This window comes from Caretta caretta, chromosome 1 (assembly GCF_965140235.1).
Source record: "Caretta caretta isolate rCarCar2 chromosome 1, rCarCar1.hap1, whole genome shotgun sequence".
Taxonomy (NCBI): Eukaryota; Metazoa; Chordata; order Testudines; family Cheloniidae; genus Caretta; species Caretta caretta.
Window position 1 is genome coordinate 177,106,157 of NC_134206.1, and position 26,127 is coordinate 177,132,283.

The 26,127-nt window shown below is 42.0% G+C and overlaps 1 protein-coding gene across 4 annotated transcripts in view; it reads right to left on the reverse strand.

Moving 5' to 3' along the window:
• USP25 (ubiquitin specific peptidase 25) overlaps window positions 1-25,634 on the reverse strand; it is a 147,029-nt gene extending 121,395 nt beyond the window's left edge. Inside the window, exon 1 of one of the 4 annotated variants that reach the window (XM_048868480.2) lies at window positions 25,391-25,628. In XM_048868480.2, the coding sequence (XP_048724437.2) occupies window positions 25,391-25,435 (45 nt within the window). In that variant the 5' untranslated portion in view covers window positions 25,436-25,628. Of the gene's footprint in view, window positions 1-25,390 lie in introns of all 4 variants that reach the window. The other 3 variants (XM_048868485.2, XM_048868491.2, XM_048868502.2) reach the window with 3 other exon arrangements.
• Window positions 25,635-26,127: the final 493 nt, after the last annotated feature.

A 26,127-nucleotide genomic window follows, 5' to 3' on the forward strand; every position in this document is an offset into this window, starting at 1 on the left:
ACATCGCGGTAATCGGCCTCTGTGATCTCTTCAAAGGTCTCATCCAGAACTTGGGCAATGCGATTGCACAGGTTTCTCAGGAGAGACACTGTGTTCCTTGTCCCAGTAAGGCTAACTTGTCTGCACCACTGTGCCATGAGAGGCGGGGGACCATTGTTGTACACAGGCAAGGGCGGAAGCCACACTGTGGTAGACGACCATCCCTTGATTCCCAGGTCACCCTCAGCAGCGAGATATCTTCCAGGACCAACTCCTGTGGAACATGTAGATACAGTGTTCAGTATAGGGGCCCCCTGCCACTGTTGGCTCTCTCCAAAGCACAGAAACCCAGAGGAGACAGTACAGCTGTGAAACAGTCAGTCAGGCTTGACCCTGTGCTTACTCACCATTTTGGGGCTCCCGTGGGTTATTTGCGCTCACTTTGGGACAGGCAAATGATGCTATTGTGTAGACTGTGCTTGCCCTTAAGTACAGGGGAATCATTGCTCTGTCTGGTGTGAACAATGCTGCCTCTGTTAAGAAGGTTGCATCTGTAAAGGCAAAATGCAACAGAGATCTCAAAAAGAAAAAGTACTTGTGGCACCTTAGAGACTAACCAATTTATTTGAGCATAAGCTTTCGTGAGCTACAGCTCACTTCATCGGATGCAGCCATCCGTGTTATCACTGGCCGAAAGACTTCAAAGAATCAGAAAGAGGCCACATAGAAGCAAGGAAGACATGTTGCATTAAGTAATGCAGCATTCAAGTAATGAAAATCAAAAAGTGCAGGAGTGGTGGGACAGTGAAAGGAGGATCTGCCAGCAGAATGAAAAGCACCGGCATAAAAGCACGGTGCTCTGGCAGCAAAGCACGGATCGGCTAATAAGCATAATGGAGCACCAAGCGGACTCAATCCAGGTGCTCGTAGCCATGCAGGTGGAGCACTACCATGCCCGACCCCCCCTCAGCCCTTGTCCCAAAACTCTTTCCCTTGTGCCCCCATGTCACCTCCAACCCACCTTCCCCAATATTCGGGTTCTTACCACCACCAGCTGCCTCCAACACCTGTAGCTTCACCACTCCGCCCTGAAAACTTTGACCCTTACCTACTGCACTCAACCCCCATCACCATGCAGTATAGCCATCCTGAAGCGCAGCACTCATTGCACAGCACTCCAGACAGGAAGGCCGAGTATGGTAACAGGACATACGCAAATCTGTGATTGTACCATTCCCCACCCCACTCCCTTGGCCCTTTCTCTTTCCCAAGCAGTTGGGTTTCTTTTCACTAAAAGAATTCTCTTTTCAATAAATGGATTTTTTGGTTTTGAAAACATTCTTTATTATTGCATAAAGTAAAAAAGATACCTTAGCCCAGGAAAGAAACAGGCACCGCAAGTCAGCACAGCAAACACAGATTCCTACTAACATTGGAACCACTGCACTTCACTCCCGTGCAGGGCACCAGACATTACTGGTGGCTTTCAGCCTCAAATTGCTCCCTCAAGGCATCCCTAATTCTTGCAGCCCCACACTGGGCCCCTTTAATAGCCCTGCTCTCTGGCTGTTCAAATTCAGCCTCCAGGTGTTGAACCTCTGTGGTCCATGCCTGAGTGAATCATTCACCCTTCCCTTCATAAATGTTATGGTACAGCACACTGATATAATGGCGGGGATGCTGTCATCGTCAGGTCCAGCTTCCCATACAGAGAGTGCCAGCGGCCCTTTAAACGGCCAAAAGCACACTCCACAGTCATTCTGCACCGGCTCAGCAAGTTGTTGAACTTCTCCATGCTGCTGTCAGGGCTCCCTGTTTAAGGTTTCATGAACCACGGCATTAAAGGGTAAGCGGGGTCTCCAAAGATCACAATGGCCATTTCGACTTCCCCTCCAGTGATCTTCCAGTCTGGGAAAAAAGTCCCGGCTTACAGCTTCCTGAATAGGCCAGTGTTTGGAAAGATGTGTGTGTCATGCACCTTTCCGGGCCAGCCTGCATTAATGTCAATGAAATGCCCATGGTGATTCACAAGCGCCTGGAGAACCATAGAGAAATGCCCCTTCTGATTAATGTACTCGCAGGCTAGGTGTGCTGGTGCCAGAATTGAAATATATGTCCCATCTATCGCCCCTCCGCAGTTAGGGAAACCAATTTGTGCAAAGCCATCCACAATGTCATGCACATTACCTGGAGTCACAGTTCTTCTGAGTAGGATGTGATTAATGGCCCTGCAAACTTGCATCAACACAATTCCAACGGTTGATTTCCCCACTCCAAACTGGTTAGCGACCAATCGGTAGCTGTCTGGAGTTGCCAGCTTCCAGATTGCAATAGCCACCTGCTTCTCCACCATCAGGGCAGTTCTCAATCTCGTGTCCGTGCGCCACAGGGTGCGGGCAAGCTCCACACACAGTCCCATGAAAGTGGCTTTTCTCATCTGAAAGTTCTGCAGCCACCGCTCGTTATCCCAGACTTGCATGACGATGTGATCCCACCACTCAGTGCATGTTTCCTGCGTCCAAACGCAGCGTTCCGCGGTGATGAGCATGTCCGTGAATGCCACAAGCAAACTCGTGTCATATGCTATTGCCTTGGGTAACACATCATCAGAGCCCTCACTGTCACTCTGGATCATAAGGAACAACTCTACTGTCAAACATGATGTGCTGGCAAGACTCATCAGCAGTTCGGGCTCCATTCCCGCAGACCAAAAGGGAAGACAGAGCGCGCAGTACAAAAAATGTTGAAAGTTGGCACCAAATGTGGATAGAAGCACAGGGACTGCTGGGATGCGAACTGATGCATCACAGGGCTTTGGGACAGGACCCAGAATGCCCGGCCCCCTCTGTCCCCTTCCCACACGCCACAGCGCCACAATGGGAAGAGGTGCTCTGTGGGATAGCTGCCCATAATGCACTGCTCCCAATGTCGCTGCAAGTGCTGCAAATGTGGCCACGCCAGTGTACTTGTTCCCTATTGCGCTCTCCGAAGGCGGGTTTAACTCAAAGCACTCTACATCTGCAAGTGTAGCCATGCCCTAAGTAAAAGGCTTTAAAAAAAAAAATGGATTCTTATAGCTCCTCTTAAATCCTTATTTATTCACCTAAATAAAAAAATACCTGATTGTTTTCAAAGTTACTGAATACTCACAAATCCTGTGGAAAACAATAGAAGCTAGAGGTGCTTAGCATTGTTTGTTTTGGGGTTGCCGGGGCGGGGAGTCACTTAGGTTCCTATATCTGGATTTAAGAACACAAGTTTAGGTACTTAGGTTTAAATCTTTTGGCCTTCACTTATAATTAGGGCTCCATGTCTGTCACGGAGGTTGCAGAAGTCACAGATTCTGAAGCTTTCCTCGACCTCTGCAGAGGCCAGGGGGCTAACCCCAGGGCCGCCCAAGCAGCTGGCTCCAGGATCTGCTGGCCCCAGGCAGCTGGAGCCACTGGTCCCAGGCACCCCCCACAACCACACCCTCTTCCCCACCCCCAAAGATATAATCACAGGCCTTATTAATATAAGTCATGGATAAGTCACAGGCAGTGAAATTTTGTTTATTGCCCATGACCTGTCCATGACTTTTACTAAAAATACCCGTGACTAAATTGTAGCCTTACTTATAATGGACAATATAGCTAGAACCAGTAACATCCCACCTACTGATAAGATAACAAAATCCTTAACAATATCCTCTGTACCTATGACTAGGGCCCTACCAAATTCACTGACCATGAAATCAGCATCACGGACCGTGAAATCTGATCTCCCCGTGAAATGTAGCTATTGTCAGGGAGGGGAAGGGCTGGGAATGCTTCAGCTGAGGGGGTCCTACATGCACTGGGATCCAGCTGCTAGCCCCAGCCCAGGCTGAAGAGGGATGTGACTTCCTCTTCCCCTGCATAGGCGGCTCCCAGAGCCAGGTCAGACCCACCTCTGGGAACCTCCCATGGGTGCATGAAACTCTGCAGCTGCTGGCTGGGAGTCCATTTCTGAAGGCAGCACAGAAGTGAGGGAGCTGGTCAGCCCCCGACCCGGGCAGGAGGCTTCTGGGAAAACAGGGACATATGATAACCCCTCTCTCTTCCCCCCGCCCTATGACCCTGACTTCTACGCTACTATTGAAGGTGGAGCTGGCTTTACAGCTGGGCACCCAGCCAGCAGTCGCTGCTCTCCAGCTGCCCAGCTCTGAAGGCAGCGCCTCTGCCAGCAGCACCACAAAAGTAAGGGTGGCAACACAATCCCCCTACAATAGCCTTACGACACCCACTCCACAACCCACTTTTGGGTCAGGATCCCCACGGTTACAATACCATGAAATTTCAGATATAAACTTCTGAAACCATGAAATTGACTATTTTTAAAATCCTATGACAGTGAATTTGGTAGGGTCCTACTTATTTACCTCCCCCTACTTTACATATCCATGATGAATACACATTGCTAACTTTTAGAACAAAAGGGTTCTCATATAAATGGTGAGAATTTGGCAACTATTTGTACTTTAAATACATTGCACCTCAAAGTTCATAGTGTTCTTACTATTTAACCACAAATTTACAGAGCACTTCCTGGGATGAGAAAAGTCTGTTACAGTGGCAGCTGAGCGGACAGAATGCTCATTCACCTTCAAGACTGACAGGGCTTGTCAGACAGCCTCAAAACTGGACAAGACAATGGCATGGAGGGTGGTGAAGGGGGAAATTCTCGTCTCAAAACAATTATTATACTTTCTATGTCCTCATGTTCAATTCCATCTGGGGAGTTAGGGAGTAAACTGGGCAAAATCAAAACTTTAAAAATCACTTTACTATTTTTGACAAACAACTCAAAAAGGTTTTATAAAACACCACAACATATTCAGCAATTACATTAAACAGCCTTTTGTTTCATCCACTAGAATTTACTACAGGAAAGTCATCCCATTCACACTCAAATGGGGGGGGGGGGGGAGGGGAAAAAGTTTCACCTGAACTGCATGTATGGATTCACTTGTTATTTCTCCATGGTTGCTTTACTATAGATTTGCTCTCCCTTATGTAAAGTAGTAAAATCACCTGTGTTCATGTGCTTTTCACTCCAAATATTAAGCCTGTCTTCTCTTTCTCTATCATATCCAAATAACAGTTGCGCTCCTCCATCAAATATCTCAGAGATATTTTACTTTGGTAGTTTTGCTCCATTTCCTTTGATACAAATTAGAAATCTGAACAAACACTTTAGCAAACAAAAGAAAAAAATCCAGCAAACTGCATGAGACAAGAAGATACAACCTTACCTACATCCATGCTCCCTTTGGTCTCAATGTATCTTTCTATTCTAGTATTAATCCTTTATCACCATTAAAATGAGGAAAATGCATGTTCTCGAATTTCAGTGCTTTTGAGTCCTCCACCAACATATATAAAGTACAGTTACAAAAAACACACTAGAGAAACAATGGAAAAACAGATAAATCCTTCACATGTGCTTTTGTTAATCAATTGAGATATGCTGCCCCAGCATTATTTTTCTCCATCAACCTCAGAAAACGAATTTCCAGATTGATTTGATTACTAACAGCTCCATCAGAATGCCTAGTTTGCACAACTCTTAACATTTTCAGTACAACTTATGAAATACTTTGAAATATATGCACTGAAGCTTTGTATGAAAGTTAAGTACTACCCCAACTGTGCCCTGCCATTTTTACTCATATTGATGTTTCCTTTGGGCATGTCTATACTAGCGTTTTTGGCCATGCAAACATCATTGCATAATTTAGTGCAGACACTCAAACACATGCAAATGCTACTACAAAAACTCATCAATGTTTGCGCCTGGTCACAGTTCACTGACAGAAAAAGATCGCACACAGTGTAGAGTAAGTCATGATCCGGAAGCAACACTGGCAAGTGTTTGTATTAGGGCTGGTCTACACTGGGAACTTACATTGGCACAGCTATGTCTCCCAGAGATGTGAAAAATCCCACACCCCTGAATGATGTAGTTTAGTCGACCTAACCCCCGGTATAGACAGCACTAGGTCAATGAAAGGATTGCTAGTGCCTCAGGAGGAGCTAGATTACCTCCACCGACGGGAAAACCCCGCCCACTGATGTAGGTAATGTCTACGCAGCAGCTGTGCTGCTGTAGCATTTCAAGTACAGACAAGCCCTTAGCATTCACACATTTCTGAGGAATATCTACACTAAAATAACTGATTCAGTTAAGTTGAGTTACAAGTATAACTAAAAATGCTAGCACAGACAAGCTATGTATCTCCTCCTCCCACAAAGCAATCTGTGTGTCTTTCCTCTCTAATGGCTGCAAGACTACAAGACTCGTTCTAATCCTTCAAAACCCTGATCAAAATTCACTTTTTTTATTAGCCTTTCATGACAGACTTCCATCCTGGACACCGCCTTCATACAGATATATTAAATTGGAACCAATGGTAAGTATAGGCCTACTACATTTCTTATGCAAGCCTCACATCTGCCCATATTCACACCCTGTTCCACGTGTTTGCCACCCCATGCTGTGTTATGTCAAATTTAGATGGTCAATTATTCAGAGCTCGAGCCTGTAACTGTGTCTATTGGTAGAGCACCACATGTACCTACAGTGCTGCATATACAACAACTGTTGAGTGTGACTACCTAGTTTAAAGTCACTGCTGTTAACTCAGAAGTTTTCTATTTTTCTGGCTTCAACACCAACCTTTTCCTTTATAATTCTGTGTCCCCATATTCCACATCTTTGCCCTTTCCAGCCAGCCACGCCTCCACGTAAGGAAATGTCTAATTAACGTTATCTGGCTATACCGTCCCACTGGCGGAGCCTGGACAAGTAAAGCAAGACAGGATCGGCACTACACTTAGTTGCACACAGCTGAGGAAGACACTATAATCCCAAACAGTGCTATAAACTCAGATAATTTAACCACTATCAGGTGCCAAAGCTCAACTGTAATTTACACCACCATATTTCATGACAAACCTCGTATGTATGCTTCCATTCTGAACTACTGAACTGGTTCAGAGGAAAAAAATTTTAGCCTCGCTTTTTTTTTTTTTTTGGTAGTTATATCTCCAAATATCCCAGCTCTATTCATAACACTTCCAATTTTAAAATTTTCATACTGCAAGTGCACACTGGTCATTTAAGACACTTCATGTGCCTTTGTTTCAAAGGCCCACAAAGACAGTTATATTCCTGGTGATGAACCAGACGGCCTCAAACATTAGTAATGAGAAGTAGGGCCTAACGTAGAATATAACATTCAGCACTTTTGGATTCAACATTTCATTCAAAGAAAAGTAAGTGTTCAAAACTCATGAGGAGAATTTCTTCCCTCTCATAGGACAAATACTTGAGCATTTATCAGTGCTAGGGATATCTTTTTAAGTCACACAAAAAACAACAAAACAAACATGCTCAAGAATGGTATTTTATCTCAAATTCCTTCAAACAATAGAGAAACCAAACCCTGCTTACTTGACTCACAAGTACAGCATTATTGACTTAAACAGGAAAAACTATCAGAATAAAGAATGCAGGGCTTGGCCCCCTACATTTATTCTAAATTAGAATTTCTTTTACTCTAATAGGAATTGATTTTAAATGCAGCTGTTACTGGAACTGCCCCCAACCAATTAGCTCATGAACCGGTCTCATCATGTGATGCTGTTGCTGTAATGAGAAAAGTACTGACTGATTAGAGGATTACATTCCTCTAATCTATAAAGGGGCTTTTAGTTTCTGCTATAAACAAATAATTAAACAAAGATATAGGGAAATTATGCAGAATGGACACACAAAAGACCCTCAGTTACCACAGAGAATGTCATCTCTGCAATGTTAATTATTTCTCCTGGGAACAGTTAAGATCAAGGCTACATCTCTGTACTTTCCAACAAAATAGTAAGCTTTTATTTACTGGTCAGGTTCCAAACCGGTAGCTTGCTTACCTGACTAATAAATGAAACCTATCCACGAAGATACTAGGCAAACCATGTTAATAAGCAATAGATATTTGGGCAGATCAAAATGCTTTGTTGCTGCCACGTGCTTTAACATCACTCGTGTTTTAAGGCTACTTATATCAAAATTACAGTATGTGTGATGGCAGGAAGCCAAGTTTAAAAAAAAAACTGCCTTCCATACTCTAGAAAGGTACTGAAATGAGAGCCCTCACAACACAAGGCATCCACCCCCTGCTTTAAGAGAAACCCCTTATTTAATGCCGTGAAGCGTATCCAGTAAGGAGCTACTAAAGCAGCATCTGATCAAATGAAAATAAGTTTTTACCAAATAATAATGCCATAACTCTCCCAATATGCCTCAAACCTCCCTGAAAGGATCACCTACGTGGCAAAAGGGGAGTTCAATCCTTGGCTTCTCTGCTAGGACTGCCAAAAAATGCCAATTACAGTTATGGTTTGTGCAAGGCAGACATTTATCCACTTGGAACTGGCCTGAGACCGAACTTATTTCAAATAAGTCACTGGAACTACCAGTCCACAACAGCATGGGTTGTATTCAATTTGGAGACAGCGGGAAAAGGGTGTTAAAATCCATTATCAACGTTTGGAGTCAACCAGTCCTCCATAAGCTTTAAAAAGAATGGTTTTTAACATGTATTAATAAAACAGCAGATGACTAAGAACAGCCGTACTAGGTCAGACCAAATTGGGTCCATCTAGCCCAGTATCCCGTCTTCCGACAGCGGCCAATACCAGGTGCTCCAGAGGGAGCAAACAGAGCAGGTAATCAAGTGATCCATCCCGTCACCCATTCCCATCTTCTGGCAAACAGAGGCTAGGGACACCATCCCTGTCCATCCTGGCTAATAGCCATTGATGGACCTATCCTCCATGAATTTATCTAGGTCTTTTTTGAACCCTGTTATAGTCTTGGCCTTAATACTGAATTAGTTTATTTTTCCATATTTTTGCTGACCACCACACAGAGTCACTTTCCCTTTGTGAAGAACTGACTGATTTTTTGTTTTTCTATTTCATAACTGTTTCTATATAGCATCCTAAATATTTTAGGCTTTGATTGCTTGGCATGACTTCTCATTTAGTGTCTTAAAACAAAGCAAAATGTGATTGGTTTTGTATGTTTTAATTCAAGTTACCAGTGCATTGAAGAGCTGTAAACAATGAGATTTTTAAAAAGGATTGAATTAATGAGCTTTCCAACTACAAATATCTATCTCAGAAATTACATAAAACATAATGCACAAAGCAAGTAGTTCTATGGGGGTCGGGGGGAGGAAATCAACTGTTACCTAAATATTGTAAGCCAAATCATTCTCGGTGAGGAAGACCTGTTTAGTGAACTTGCAGTGTTTTCTGTTCCCTGATGTGGACTTTCCTCTAAACCATCCTAGCAAGGGGCAGGGAGGGGATGTTTTGTACTCTCTGCCTCCCAAAACCCCACACAAGGGGAAGGGAGTTTGAGCCCCTAAAACTGCATGATGGCCCAGGTTCTACACAGAGCTAGGCATACATGTCAGACTATCTAAGCCCCACTTTCATTACAAGATGGCTCTGTCACACTTCCATAACCTAGTAACTTAGGGTACATATACACTGTCAGAAAAAAGCCACAGCAGCAAATCTCAGAACCCAGGTCTACAGACTCAGGCTTGCACCACAGCACGAGAACCACCAGGGTAGTCGTTCCCACATGGGCTCTAGAACCGGACAAGGAGGGTGGGTCTCAGAGTTCTACCTCCAGCCTGAGAGTGAACATTCACACTGCTATTTTTTGCACCCTAGCGTAAGCCCAAGTGTGTAAACCAGTGGTTCTCAACCCACGGCCTAATTAGTGCACAGCGGCCACACTGGTCTGGCAGGGCTGACTGCTGGCCCACACTGAGCGCTCCGCTCCCAGCCCTGCGCTGTGGAGGGGTCTCTGGGTGGGGGGTGCTGGGCGTAGGGAACTACGGTGGGGGCTTTAAGGGGAAGGGGCACTGTAGTTTTCAACCTGTAGCCCACAATGATTAATAGGATGAGAACCACTGCTGTAGACCCACACTCCGAGACTCGCTGCCATGTTTGGGGGTTGTTTTGCTTTTGTTTTTACACTGTAGACAAACCCTTAGAGCTAGCCTTCAACACCCCATGGGTGGGGAGGGAGAAAGGCTCTTACAGAGGAAAAGGGAAGAAACAGCACTCCCATGTGTGTAACCTAGAAGTTATTAGGAGATGAAGAATTGGGGGAGATGCTACACACAGCAGCCCTTCCCATAACCCTGTGGTTTCAGATTCACAGAGGCATCATCATATTGTTCTCTCCTGGAGAATCTTCAGGAGTTTCTGGGGCAACAGAAGCACTTCTTTCTTTGAAGGATTTTCTGTTCTATTTTGCTCACATCTCCACAGTAGAGGCCATGAATCTAAAGTTTTTAGAAGATACGGGACTGTATATACATAACACACATGAAGATTAAACTCAGCAATTTGATAGTTCTGTTACTTGTTAATATTTTTGAAAGTAACCCAAATTATTAGAAGTTATTTAATTCTTACAGGTCACTCTAGCTCTTGTTGAAATCAACTTCAGTGTCACCACTGACTTTCATGGCAGCAACATTGGGCCCAGTGTCAAGAAGATAATAATAAATACTGGTTCTACTCACACGATATCGTTTAATACACAATGTGTTGGTAAAGTAAAATGACTTACCTTCAGTCTCATTTGTTCTAAAATGAATTTCCGTTAGCATTCAACTGAATCAAGCGAAGCTTTGCTTCTGGGGAAGTGTCTCTGTCTTATTTGTGTTTTATATTCTTAGGTAACTTATGATTAACCATTAGCAAAAATATCTTTGTTCCATCAAGTACGGATATTCTTATGAAGTCCACAAGATTTTAGGTTGTTTTTTATTCAAAGGATGATACAGGTTTACAGAAACACTTTCTAAATTGAGCATTAAATCCAGGCCTGTAAATAATCTATGCAAGAATCTAGCTGGAACACCAGTTGCCTCATTCTGCATTCCGATTGGCTGAATGGGTCTTTTTTTATGCTGTCACAGTCACACACCAACACAGCTAGAGTTTTATCACTCACACAGAGAAAATTTCCAACATCGATTATACTTATTAAGTGATGGGCAAGTTTCAAGTGGGTAGGGTCAAAGACAGGTCATGTTATGGGGATGGGAGGCAGACAGAGGCACTTGGGGGGGGGGGGTAGTGAGAAACTAAAGGAGAAAAGGAGATATATTTTAAAATGCCCCTTCCCCTGAAGTTTCAAGCTACCTTTTCAGCAACAGCTTCTTATCCTTCAAACCACTTTTAACCCATTTTCCAGTGTAAACGGGTTAGTTGATTTTGTTCCATTCCCCCCCCCCTTTTTTTTATTTATTTATTTTTTAAAGAAAGCAAGCTGAAAGTGGCTGTTAAGAAAATCTGTTTTTGCAAGGTCAGCTAGGTTTCTTGAGGAGTCCAGGAAACTGTACCAAGACAGAGAGAGAGTGTTTAAATAAGCATATTCAAAAAAGCTGAGTAAAGATGTTTTAGCACCTTTTCCCTACTTCTGTTATTTTTCCATAAACCCTGCAATCTCTTTTAATTAAGTGTAAAAATAATAGGCCTAACACCAATAAACCACTCCAGAGTGTGCATTAGTAGTGGTCCACTTTTCAGTGGCTGAAGACACAAGACTAAACAACACAATCAAGGGTATGCCCGAAGTGCCTCCTAATGTAAACACTAAAGTGGCTTATTGATATATTATTCAACAGCTTTTTAAATGCTGAGATCCCTTATGACATAAACACTATCAGTGTTACTGTCAACAATGAGAATCTTTAAAGACACCACTGTACTGACCTCACCTCAGCTTGCTGTACCAACCTTATGTTCCTCAGGCAAGTGAAGCTTTTCTGTGAGCATGCAGGAAAATGAAATATTCCAACTTAAACAATGTTTCACAAAAGAGAATACATTAAACTCAGATTTCTGCTACAGAAAAAATCCTACATATTGTGCAGCATAAATTAAGGTTTCTGCAGTTTTTTCTTTGTTACATACAGAGGATGTCTTTATAACGATGAGATCACATTTTTTCTCCCGTAGTACTAGTGACGCATTTACATAAATGTGATTTGTTGACTGTTTCACTTGAACTTCTCTGGTCCTTCTGTAAAAGCTTTAAAGGCGGCCTTTTTTTAGACAAAGTTAACCACTTTGTTTGTTTAATTAAAATGATTATTAATCCTACTGTATCCCCAGGGTGTTATTTTTAACCTTTCCAGGTGTTTTTAAAAAAGGTCTGTTAATAAGCAGGCACTGACTCAAGAGAACAATTTTATACGAGAAGGGAAGAACACAGTACACTAAGTTACTTAACAAGTTGGGTTGTGGGGGTTTTTTTGTTTGAAACCAGTTCTCATTTCTAGGATTTGGAAAAGAATCTACTGCCAAACACTAAGACATCACTGACACATGTAACATCTCTGCAGGAAGAGTACTGAAACATTACAGACTACCTGCAGGAGGCTTTGTCTGTGAAGGTCATTGAGTAGCTTTGATTTCATTAATTAATAATCTTAACATATGCAATGATATTAGAACATTATGGAGGCACAGGTAGTATGTCCATTATTAAGGATGCACCGAGATTTGCACCCAAGGCTAGAGTAAAAGCTCCTCATCTCACAGTTTTTTAAAAAATCTGTTGAGAAAATTGATAGAATGATGCTGAAAGGGCACTTTCTAGTTCATTTTATTAATGATTTTTTTTCCACTTGAATGATTGTAATCGAATCATACAGATAATTCTAACTTTCCATACAGATAATGCTCATCGAAACCTTGAGCATATACATTTGAAAAATATTAGATTGTCACTAAGCTAAACTTGTAAAAAAAAATTGTTGTCCATGATTGTTATCGTTATCAGGCCATGTCAATAGCTCAAGTCACTCTTCAGTCGTGCTGTGATATCTGAGATCGTAACTTGTTGTCATCCTTCCTCTCCAGTCAATTGGCATGCTGCAATTCTATTCACTGAGATGAACCAGCGGAGTGTGGAAAACTCTATATGTGAGAAGAGTTCTCATTTCACAGGTTACTTGACATGTACACAAACAGAAGACAACTGTCCTCCCTCTCTCCCCAACAGCCTTCTTCCAACAAGGTCCCCATAGAGGCAAGAACAGAGATGCTACTGTACTTCAGCGATAGCTTTTTCATCGCTTTCACCTTCACAGGACATACGGCAATACAATCTTCAGCATTCTGCATGGAGAAGCCAATAGGTAGCAGAATCTTTCTACTTTACTACACAGGAAGATAACGAAGCAGACACAGCACTCCCTCCCACTTTCCACACATACTCCACCTACACTAAGAAGTAGTGACAGAATTATCACACTCCCAGAGGGTACAGGTTGTATCTTCCCTCATTGTAACACAACTTCTTTAATCCTAGAGAAAGGAAGGGAAAAATGTGGCTAAAGATGGATAAATCATGGAATCCGTAACTTCTAATAGCACCATTATGTATACAAATGATTCAAAGGAGGTGGTAGCCACCAGCAGCAGCACATCAGAGGAGCTGACCACAGACAACTGGACAGACTTCTCTGGGTTCAGAATTCCTGTAACACTACTGATATCCTAAACTTCTCAGAGAGTTTCCTCCTACTCTTAACTTTGGCTATCCACATGGAATCCTGCAGGCCTCTGGATCTCTGGCTTCCAGCCAACTTCACCAAGTTATTTGTTCTCTACTTCAGTGTCCCCATTCCTTGATTCCTGCTCCCACTCTCAGATTTTCCTCCTTGCAGGGTTTCTAAAGACCTCAGTAAAATATAACCTTGAGTCTATAGTTTCTGTTAATCTGCAGACCCTGTGGCTCTCTGAAAAGCTAAAGGAATGCAAAGATGGAAAGAAGAGCAGGAATCAAAGTGCTGACCCTGAGAGAGCAGAAGGATAGTGAGAAGCCTACTTGTGAAAATGCTGACCAGGAAGCCAGGGCCAGACAGAGCTCCTAAGCTCCACAAGAATGCCTAGTGGCCAAGCTCACCTGGTCCCACTACTGTGCAGAATGTTGCAGCCTCTATAAGGTGTCCTGTCCCATTCTTCAGTTACTCCCTGGGAAGGTTTGAAATATTGCTTACTTTAAAAAAAAAATCAAGTAAATTCCCCAACCAAAAATATTTGTTAAAAAGGTTGAGAAAACATATCAGTAACTTAATGATAAAAATCTTACATAAATCTTGTAAGCAAGCAATGGAAAACTAGGAAACGCATAGTTAAAGCACTCAAAAATGAATAAACGCTTAGACAACCATACCCTTCTATAGCAATCAGTAACCACAAACACTAGAATGTTTTACCCTTCATTGCACAGGTTTTCCTGGGACTGAATTATAGACCAATCCTGCAAGTTGGTGCACTGTAGTCAATGGGAGTTAAGGATACTCTTTGGCTTGGTCCTACAATAAAGAAAAATCTTTCAGGTTGAAAGGCCCCTTTAAAACTCCCCAATGGAAATTTGATTACTGAAGGTACCAGGACAGTCAAAGGAAGGAAAGAAAAGGGTGAGGAGGATCCTTTAATTCTAGTATCTGGCTTTTTTTTTTTTAAGAAGAGAATAAAGAGATTTAAGATGCCAGAATCAAAGAACTTCTGCAAAGGGAGGCCACAGAAGTGAGGGAAAAGCTGTGGGGGGAGAAAACAGTAGAAAGAACACAATACAGGCAAACAAAACATGCATGCGTAGGCAAAAAAGTGATATGGTCCTTCAAGAACAGATGAAGTAGCCTCAGAAGTTACAGAGAAGACAAACAAATGAGGAAACACTTTGGAGAAAGGAAAAGGAAACTGGAAAAAGGAGTGGGACTCTGCAGAGAAGGAAAGCGTGACACTAAATTTTGCAAATAATCCCAAAACTAGTTAAATATAAAATATAAATATATATAAAATATATATAATATAAATATATATATATAATATATTATATAAAATATAAAAATAAAAATAATCCCAAAGCTAGTTTTTATACATTAAAAATAGAGACTATTTTCTCTTGAAGCAAACACTTATTTTTAATTTAATAATTCAAAATTGTGGGCATTCTTACTGAGTAGGGAAAAAAGAGCACAGACCTCAACTTAAAGGTTAGAATTAAGCTTACTGTGATGTGTTGAAACAGGACATATTCTCTCCTTAATATTTACACCTGGTGCTTCCCAGACTGCACATTTCATAAAGCACATCACTTAGAAGAAATGCATCAATGCCTCCATGAAATCAGCAAGGGAGCAAAAAACCCTAATGCTAACTCCCAGATGGGTTGAGAGGGGCCAAAGAGGTAGGGTTACCATATGTCCATATTTTCCTGGACATGTCCGGCTTTTTGGTTCTTAAATCGCCATCCGGGAGGAATCTTTAAGTATCTAAAAACATCTGGGATTTTGCCATTATTATTTTATCCCAAAGAAGAGCTGATCATTCAAGAAAGAAAGTGAATGTTGATCAGTCGAGAGAGTGCCCACTTTTTCCCCCTAGCTCCCAGCACTTGCACCGTGAAACAGCTGTTTCGTGCTGCTGGGAGGGAGGGGGGAGAAAGCGGAACGCAGAGCGCTCAGAGGCCGAGGCGGGGATTTGGGAAAGGGGTCCAATGGGGCAGTGAGGGGGCAGAGTTGGGGCTCCGACTTTGGGAAAGGGGTTGGAAGCGGGGCAGGGAAGGGGTGGAGTTGGGGCGGAGCCGGAGGGCGGCGCAAGCAAATACCACCCCTCTCCCGTGGAGTGTCCTCTTTTTTGAATGTTCAAATATGGTAACCCTACCAAAGAGTAGACTCAGGACCACCTTCTGTGGCTGAAAGGAGTAGGGGACTTCACAAGATACTCTCAGCTGAGGATAACAAAGAGATGTTATAGGCAACTGCACGTTTGAAATGTGTGTACTTCCCAAATTCTGAATACATGTACTATGCATCATTTACTGATTTAAAGAGATATTGTGCTGAACTTCCATGTAATTTTCAAATGAGCCAGAGCAATACAAAAATCTCTTCTTCAAATCTACTGTAGCAAAAAGCGCACTAATTTTAACATTCAACTTGGTAACTTTTAAGTAACACATAGCTAAAAAAGGATATTGCTGAAATTTAAAGAAAAAAATTAAAACTTTTAGATAGAAAACAAGCATGGAAAGTTTTGTCCTAAAAGCTGAACTTTTCATGACTTCATATGAAGTCTGTGCAAAAAAGGATTATAACAGAAACAAAATTTAACTAGAGCAAATTTAACTAGAGCATTTGCTATTCACCAAAGAATGTATACAAATTAGATTTTTCATAATAATTCAGACTGATACTTTACAGTCTCAGAGAGTGAACCAGAAAGACAAATTAATCCAGCTGGACTCCCTGTATTTCACAGCAGTACTTATACTATTCTCCAGCAACGAACTATAACTGACTATTGAATATGTATGAAGGATCCACAGAAACCTGTGCATGGTATCACATCACAAGGATTAACTTGCATGAACTTGCACCAGATCTAGATGACTAAAGTCAGATTCACAGGTCCTCTGACTTCAATGGGCTTTGGATCAAGCCCTTAAAGCTGTGTGGTCTCTGAAGACCATCTGCCAAATAAATTATTCTCCTCTCAAACGTAAGAACCTGATATACTTCTTGAAAACGCACACAGGATTATTAGTTTGACACTTAAGAAAAAAAATCAGAAGCGTTCAAGTTCAGAAGAACATCTGAGGTATGTCAGTCTGTCTTGACTTGAAACCTGTCATACTGAGACATTTGTACATTTAAATGGAGCAAAATAAAGTGCTGTTTATTTTCTATCATATTAACAAAGAAACTCTTTTAAAAGACACATTTTATTCACCACAACTTCTCAGTTGCAGTTAATTTAGCAACCTAGAATAAAAGCAGCATTGTTTTGATCAAGGCATATGAAGTCAAAAGATTTGCATCAGAAAAAAAAGCAGACTAATATTTTTGTTGCTTTTAAGAAAAGCAGTTCAGACACAGAAGTTAAATGTCCGATGTGAATTTCCAATATTAATCTGATCACTCTGTTACTCCAATTCCAATGACTTTGTACTATAAACTACTAGGATTCCATATAGAATCTCTATCCTCACCCAGAATAGCTACCCTCACAAATGAGTAAATAATTCAGTGTTGTAAACTCACTCAATACTGGTATTTTTTCCTCAAAGCTTCAACTCTTGGATTCATGCGAGAACACCAGCTTTGTTTAAACAAAGTTTCAACGCTCACCTTTTCAAAGTAAAGGCCAAATATGTGACCTCTAATGTTTCAATAACCAGAAGGCAAATAAAAATAAACCAATAAATTTTAAGACAACTATATCTGGGGGCTTAATTTGTGATTTTTGAACACAGCAATACCCACGAAGAGCCGATCTGTAGTGCACAGGACAGAATTCACAATGCCTCCCACAGACATTTGTGAAATAATCAGTCTCCTGGTCACCACACCAGATCCCTATTTATCTTTTCAACAATCTTAATACCTTCCCCTATCTTTTGCTATTGAGTTTAACAAGAGGAGAACTGGGGTCTTAGGAGATTTAACTTCAGGAATAGGACTTAATTGATTTGTTGCAAGCTTTGCTATACTAACAAGTTCTCCAAATTCTGGAAAATGAACCAGTGCCAGGATTAGGAATGCTCAAAGAATACAACAATTTAGCTGAGTTTTGCTTGGCCCTGGCACGGCACGGCACAGCTGTTTTGGAGACCCATTTATTTTTTAGCTAAAGAAGATATGATTTAAAGCAAGTTTTAGTACAAAATGGTTCCAACTTCCCAATGTTAAAAATACATTCTTTTGAAACATAACAAGTTACCAACATATATACTGTCAGAAACTAAGAATTTGAACTAGTGTTAAGAAACATGGTATTTGCTCCTCAGAACATAAAACTCTTCATATGGGAATACTGAAAGTGTTCACAATTTCTAACCTACAAACCACCATGGGGAGGAGAGAGAGAGAAGAACCAGGGCTTTACCCCCCCCCCCCAAAAAGGGGGTAAGTGTACTCCAATTACTGATTACCATTCAGTAGCTAAACATGCAATTGTATTCTTTTTTCAACTTTACAGCTATAAATCACTTCAAGACCAGAGTCTTTTTTAAAACGTCTGCAAAGGTAGTGATGAAGAAAGCTACACATTTCTTGAACAACCCGACATGATCACTTTCACTTCTACTATATGCAAAAATCAAAAACACTGAAGTTAATGCTGCTATTGTATCAGCCTTTCATGCTTAATCCTACCTCATCCTTTTTTACCTAGATCTTTGAAGGCTATAATACATATACAGTAATTGAATCAGATCAAAATCTACCATACATATTATTCACATAAACCTCTGAGAGATGATATATGGTAATCAGTTGTCACTCAAACATTTTAACAACATTTTCACTCAGAGTTCAATATTTCATTCCATTAAGATAGTGGCTGCTTTATTTTTAAGTACACCAAGTAGCACTTTAACAGGAATAGTCCTATTTTATAACAAATAATAAAGAACTGTCTAGCCTGAATCTTTCCAATTCACTTTGGAATTTATTACTATTACAGTAACTTTTCTGCACTGTACCATCTTCCTAATAACATGGCTATTATTCACATTGTGATGCTGGAATAATACCCTTTAACATAAAGTTAGAGATAGGTTCTACGGAATGCTGAGTGCCCTCAACTCACAGACCAAGGAACACAGGTCCTTCTCAACATGTCTGCTGGTGCAGTAGCTTAGTTTTGAAAAACTCCACTTTTTAAAAAACAAAAAATTTTAAGTTTCGTTTTCAAGTAAAGACATGGCTTGCTTTCATTTAAACCTTTCCCTGAACTGATAGCTATACACTGCATAACTGTACTTATTAGTGCAGGAGAATAGAAAGTGAAACTAACTAGTGTAGCCCAATCCTGCAAACATTAACTTCTCACTATTGACTAGTAATAAAACTATGATAAGCAATTCCACCTAAGTCAGAAGAACTCCTCACCATAGTAAATGTATGACCCTTAATAACTGAAGTACAAAAAGTAAACTACATAAACAAAAGTAGATTAGTTTCCATTTCTTCCATGGCAGACAAGAACAGAATATCTAATTTTTTTAAAAGGCAGAAAGTTTAAAAAAAAATTAACACCCCTGCCCTTTCAGGTTCATTATATATTACACAAAAGCTCAGTTGTCCTCTCCCCCCCCCCCCACCTTTGCAGATCACTTTTAAATGGTCCAATATATACAGATTGTTAGGAGCACTTAAAATAATGTGTTTTTGAAAATGTGTTTTAACCTTTTAATGCAAAGTTGTGATTCTTTTTTATAAACCTTGATAAATGTTATTTATTATAGCCATAAATATTTTTCTCTCTTTTTAAAAATGTAAATAAAGCCATTTTGGAATTATAAAAAACTAAAAACAAGTTTATTAGTTAAAGACACCTTGTACATTTGTATATTTTGAACTTGGACTTGATCCAAAAAGCAATTCAAGTAAGGTCTTTGAGGCAGGAACTGTCTGTTATGGGTTTGAACAATGCCTAGTACAATGGGGTCCTGCATCATGACTGTGGCTCATAGATGCTACCACAACACAAGTCATGAAGTCACTGAGGGCATTCCCATTGAGTTCAATGAGGTTTAGAGTAGGTCCTTAAAACATGCATTTAATAGTAAAGTTATAATATGGTCCACCGACTTAATAAATATAAATCCCAATTTCACAAAGGTTTTTTGTCTGCCTTTTACAACATGACCATAAAATCCAGGAAATATTCGATAACTTATTAGGCTGGCGGGGGGGTGGGGGGGGGCGGGAGAGAGGGAGGAGGAGAAGGGCAAAAGATGTTTTGTATTGATCAGACTTTCATAAAATTGAGTTTTACCTGCTGTTGTAAATAATGAGCAGGGTCTGTGTTCAAACATAAGTGACACAAAATAAGGCTTTATACACACACATCACCAAGTATTTTAAAAATAGTCAACACCAACGCAATACACAGCATTCCCTCCAAACATGCTTTTATGACGAATTCACGACAAATATTTTTAATATCTGAAGCTGATGCCGGCACACAGCAAACTGGTCGCAATAGCAAGAGTTCAAGTTCATGTTCACAGTACCATTATTTCAGTGGTTGTTGGTCTTAAAACCATGAATTGTGGAAAAAGTTGTACAGCACTTCCTAAATATTTTTAGAGAGTAGACTACAACTTAGGAAAATGGTCCTTCAGATAATCTCCCCTCCCTTTCATGACTGCATGGACCATTTCTCTGCCCCACCCCCATAATATTCTCATGACAACTATAACATGGAAAAGTTCATGGAAAAGTAGTATTAGGGAGTAATAGAACATTTCAGCTGTTATTCAATGCAATTTAGTAGCAGGAAACAGGAAGAGCCAAAAATCACATGACCAGCCAACTTTCCGCAGGCCACCTGCAAACCACAAACCAAAAGTCTGGAAAAGGGCATTTAAGGGAAAGACATTTTAACCTATGGAAGATGCGAAAAGAAAAAAAGCAAGTTGTCTTTTTCCTAGGAGCGTGCTATATATCATTTAAAAAGTCAGTGCTACATATCCTTAATACAGGATATTTCTCAAAGATGAGATGAACTGCCATCTCTAATTTTATTCTATTATGATCACAACTACACTGGCAAAATTCAGACAGTTCAGCAGCAATGATAAGAGGAACTGCAGCATAAATAAAACAAGCTGTTTATTTAAAAAAAAAACACCTCACACAACCACCATCCAGTCCTTCTCTGATTGGCACACAAACCAGGATAACCACTGCAAATTGGTACCATGTGTTGGCTGTTCAGAGGCCAGTGTAAAATGAATTAGTGATCTAGAGCCATTTCTTATTAGACAGGAGGTCAGCTATAACTTACACTTCAGTGGAGTTAAGTGACACAGTTGTGAAGAGACATATGATGTGTGTACACTATTGCTTCTCATTTTCTATCATTGGAAAACTGTGCATCTGAGTTTTGGTGGTGTACACAATGTCTAAGGGACTGGAGGCTCTCCACAGCAAGAGTGACAGATTACAACTGCGTTCCTTTGGAAAGACAACTTGAAGACATATCTACTGAACTGAGCGGCCAACTGTGTGGAATCAAACAATAAGAATTCTTTACCTTCTCAACAAGAAGCCTGACCAAAATCAACATTTTACTGGAAGGAAAAGAGGATAAGAGTCAGATAGGAGCCAAAAGTTAACCAAATATTGGGAATACCTCTGGACAAAAAACAAAAAGCTACCAGCCTATTATGTTTATTAAAATACTTATATATAAACATAGACATTACAGATGACCCCATAAATACTGAACAATGTTACAGATTCCCAAGTTGGACACAGCAACAAGACTGATAATATGATCCTGGTTATTCTTTGATTCAAGTCAAGATGCCCAATAAAAGAAATAAAGATCCAATTTTAAACAGACCCAGATTCTCTAAGTAAGGAAAACAATATTAGGCCTTGTCTATACTAGAAAGGATTTGCCAGTATAGCTTTACCAGCAAAATCTCTGAGTGTAGACAAAACTTATACGAGCAAAATTTCTTTTGCCAGTGTAACTGTGTCTACACTAGTGCTTCTGCCAACATAGCTATGTCGGTAAGGGGTAAGATTTTTTTTCACATTCCTAAATGACAATTATGCCAGCAAAACTTTTAAGTGCAGATCAGGCTCCTAGCCCGAGTGAACCAAGCTTTCAAGTTAACTATACAGCATTGTACCAAAATAAACCCATATTTTAAAGTATTACAAGAGCTGCTAAATACTTCCTCAGTAACAGAAAGAGATCCTGATTAGTTAGTTACTGAAAACCAGAGTTATGATGAGTAAGGGTATTCTGCGGACTCAAAGTCATCTCTTGGAAAGCTAATAATACATTTGTACCTTATATGTAGTTTCTCTGCACTAACAGAGGACAGTCATGAGAGACTTTCAGTCCTTGCCTACAAACAAAAAAAGCACTCTCCACTCCTCTCCCCCAATAAAACAAACTCCCACCATGTTTAGCTCCAGTTCAGCTAAACCAGTAGGAATTTTTGTAAATTTTCCCAGTTTAGATAAGGTATTAGTCCATTTTAATATTTTACATAATTTGCTAGTACATTTTCTGTAAATATTATTTGGCTTATTATTTGTTTAAATCTATCAGCATGTAAACTCTTGATTGTATCCATTAAGATTTGGAGCTGTCACTTGGAAGACAAAATTTGCAACCTGAACTAAAGGTTGTTTTTTCACATACATTTCAGAGAAAACAAGTCATAGAAAATGTAGCATAAGGGAGATTTTTAATGTTACATATAGCTGATAAATATTGCTAGATATTAAAACAAATAATTTTAAATAAATATGCTTTTGCATCAGTTTTGTGGCTTGAAAAATTAATGAACTCTGAATCCTCTTTGAACTGCAGAGGTTTATTAGTTTACTCAGATGATACAATGCAAACAGTATTACTGTATGCTCTTTGGAGCGGTGCAAATAATAAACTACCAGCAGCAACAAGATTTTAGTATTAGAGTTCTTGCTAATTCAACTCCTCCCTCCCCTCCGCCCCCCAAAGTTGGGTCACTAGTTGAAATGTAATCACAACCAGCCACTTCCAAAGGGGAAAAGAGAAAGGAATCCTCAGCTACAGACCATTGCCCACTGGTCTATCTGACAGCCCCGGCTAGGTCTACACTAGAAACGCTAAAGCGACACAGCTGTAGTGCTTCAGCACATACACTTACTGCACAAACAGAAGGGGTTCTTCAACCTGTGTAGTAAATCCACCTCTCTGAGATGTGGTAGGTACTTTCAATAGAATTCCTCTGTCAACCAAGCAATGACTACACTGGGACTTCGATTGACTTTACTACACCTCTCAGAGCTGTGAATTTTTCACAACCCCTAGCCAGGTAGCTGGCTGACTTAATTTTCTAGCACAGACCGGCTCCATGATTGTTTTGATTATCTGTCAAACATAATCGACAGAACAAAATGTAAGCATCCAGACCTACCAGATATTACATGTCTATAACCAAGCTCCAATACAATAATTAAGGGCTATTCAAGTACACCTCACCAATAATAGCATTTTAAGTTAATTGACTGGTCACGAAAGGTGTCATACTTGCAGTAGTAGAAACAAAGTTCTCCACTAGTTACAAAACACAGGCTCTGGCAGCAAGACTTTGCAACAGGAGCTTGTTAGCACACTTGAATTTAAATGGGTATTGAACACTTCAGGAATGAGAAGATAAATTTAGGCCATGTCCATTCAGCCTTTCCCCTCCCTGCTGAAACTGCCAACAAAAGTGCAAATTATTGCTAATTGTGACAGCAATCTTTAGAAGTGGGCACCTCTCTTGAAGGGCTTATCTAAATTAGAAAGAAGTACTACTTTAACGATGCCAATACAGAAAAAGCAGCACAACCCCACAGTAAGGACAGTTATACTGGTGTAGTTTTTCCCACATGGGAAGGTGAATAACTATACCAGTACATACTTTTATACTTGTATAGCCACATCCATACCAGAGTTTTACTGGTACGACAATTTTGGTTAAATATACCAGCCCCGCCCCCCGACAAAGTTACACTGATAAGAGAAAGTGTAGACATAGCTTTACTTAAGCTTAAGTAAGGCTATGTCTACACTAGCATTTTTGTCGGTAAAACTTTTGCCCGTCAGGGGTGTGAAAAAAACCCACCCCCACACCAACATAAATTTTACAGACAGAAGCGCCAGTGTGGACAGTGCTATATTGGCAGGAGATGCTCTCCCGTCAATATAGCTACTGCCACTTGCTGGGCATGGTTTTATTATGCCAATGGGAGAGGTCTCTCCTGTCACTACACCAGGGACCCTGCTGCAGTGGTACAGCTGTGCTGCTGTAAGGTCTGTAGTGGAGACAGTCACCAACTCATTTCATGTTAGCCAATGAACAGCAACAGACCATACCAATTTTCAGCAGAAAGGTTCCACATCACCACCAGCTGCTTAAATCCAACCGGAAAAATGAAATTGATAAAGTCACTAAATATACAATCTTCAATTTTAATAAGACCTCCAAATATATTTTACAATCATTTTATTACTCCATTGTTATATGCTCAGAATAGCTTCCGCTTTAAATATCTACTGATATCAGTATTTGTATTTTACATTTAAGTAACACCTTGTATCCTGTATTTTATATGTACAGCATAGCACCTTTCTCCTCTGAGAATTACCAGGCACATTATAAAATATTGGTATTATCCTACAATCCTTAGTCATGTGAATATTTTTTTCTTAGATAAGTATCCCTTGAGTTCAACAGGACTACTTATGAGGGAGTTTGAAGACTGTACCCGGCATACCTGTACCACGACTGAAATACAGCTACCTTTGAAGTGAATGGAAGCAACGTGACCTTGCACTCCAGAGCACACTGCACAATGAAGGCGGGAGGTGATTTTACTAGAGGCTCAGCACAAGCTACTATTCTTTTACATGTGCACCACAGGCTATTTAGGAACTCCACTCATCACATCTGAGCACATCCTGAGGGAAGCTGCACATTCTAACTACATCTACATAAAGGAATTCAAAAGTTATAATTGTGACAGTCCACTTCTCCTCAGGCATGAGGAATGACACCTTGGTTACTATAAAAGCATGCTCCAACTAGACCGATCCACTCACTGAAAGGTACTGGTTTCACATCCTTACATAATTAGACAGTTTTTGTTCATAACTTTCATGTTCACGCAACATACAAAAGGAAAACACTCCAGAACTATGAAGGCCTGGGGAGATCTGCTCTAAAGATCTTCTCAGGGAAGGACTGGAGGGAAGAGAGGGAAACGCTGATTGATTTGGGGGGGGAATAGAGGAGATGGTGTGTAGGGGAGGGCACGGCGAAAAGGGTCGGGGAGGAGGGAGGGGCGAGTTGTTTACAATGGGCGCTGGGTGAATGGCTACACCCCACATATGTCCTGGTGAGAGAGAAAAATTCATGGGGCGGGGCAGGTAGGACCTAATGGAGAAGAGACATCATGCGATATTATACAGCGCTCACAGCAGCCATGGCCCCCACCCCCAAAGGGCCCCCAGCCCAGCAAGCACCCAACCCCAGTCCCAGCCCAGCTCGCACCCCCACCACTCCGACCCAGCCCAGCCCGCCGCCGCCGCCCAGCTGGCTCCCTGCTAAGGTCACAGCGCGAAGCGGCCGGGAGAAACCCCCGCCCCGCCCCGCCCCGCGTTCCGGCTCCAAAGCCGGGCCCTCGCGTAGCCCAGCAGCCGCAGCAGGGCTTCCCCCGGCGGCGCGGGCTGGGCCGGTCCCCGCGGAGGGGCCGCGGGCGGGCGGGCTGCACGGTCGGTACCTTCTGGGCTTTGCTCTGCTGCAGCACGTTCTGCTCCACGGTCATGGCCCCGGCCCGGCGCCGCTGGCCGCGTCCCCCCGGCGCGGCGCAGAGCAGCAGCAGGAGGCGGCGCGGGCAGCGGAGGGGCAGGTGCCGGGCCCAGAGTCGGGGGGGGAGCCCGACTCGGCGCGACGCGGACGTGCCGCCCTGGGACGGAAAGAAGCGGGTCGGCTCAGGCCCGGCTCCTGCCCGCCACCCAGCCCGGCCCGGGCCCTGGAATGTGCCGCCAGCTCCGCCCCCGGCTCGCAGCCCGCCCCGCCCAGCCCCGCAGCCAACCACCGCCTGCTCGGCTCCCGCCCCCGCCCCGCTGCCCTGCCCTGCCCCGCCCCGCCCCTCCTCCGCCTCCCCCCGCTGCCGCCCTCCTCCCCCCACGCTCCTCCCTCTCCCCCGCCAGTAACCAGCGGCCCTGTCTTCTCTCCGCCCCACGCCTCCTCTGCCTCCCGCTCCTCACGAGTACTACGGCTCTCCCTCTGCCTCCCCCCTACCTCGTGCTCCTGCCCTCCCTGCCCAGCTGCCTCTTTCCAACAGCAGCAACTTCCTCACCGAGGGGCCAGGGTTGCTGGCCTCCCTTCCCACTCTGATCCCTCCTTCTCTTGCTGCCACCTAATCGCCCGTGATAATATGTCTTATTGTATTGTCATAGTGCCTGGGATCCGCACTTGTGGATCAGGACCACATTGTCCTAGACACTGTACAAG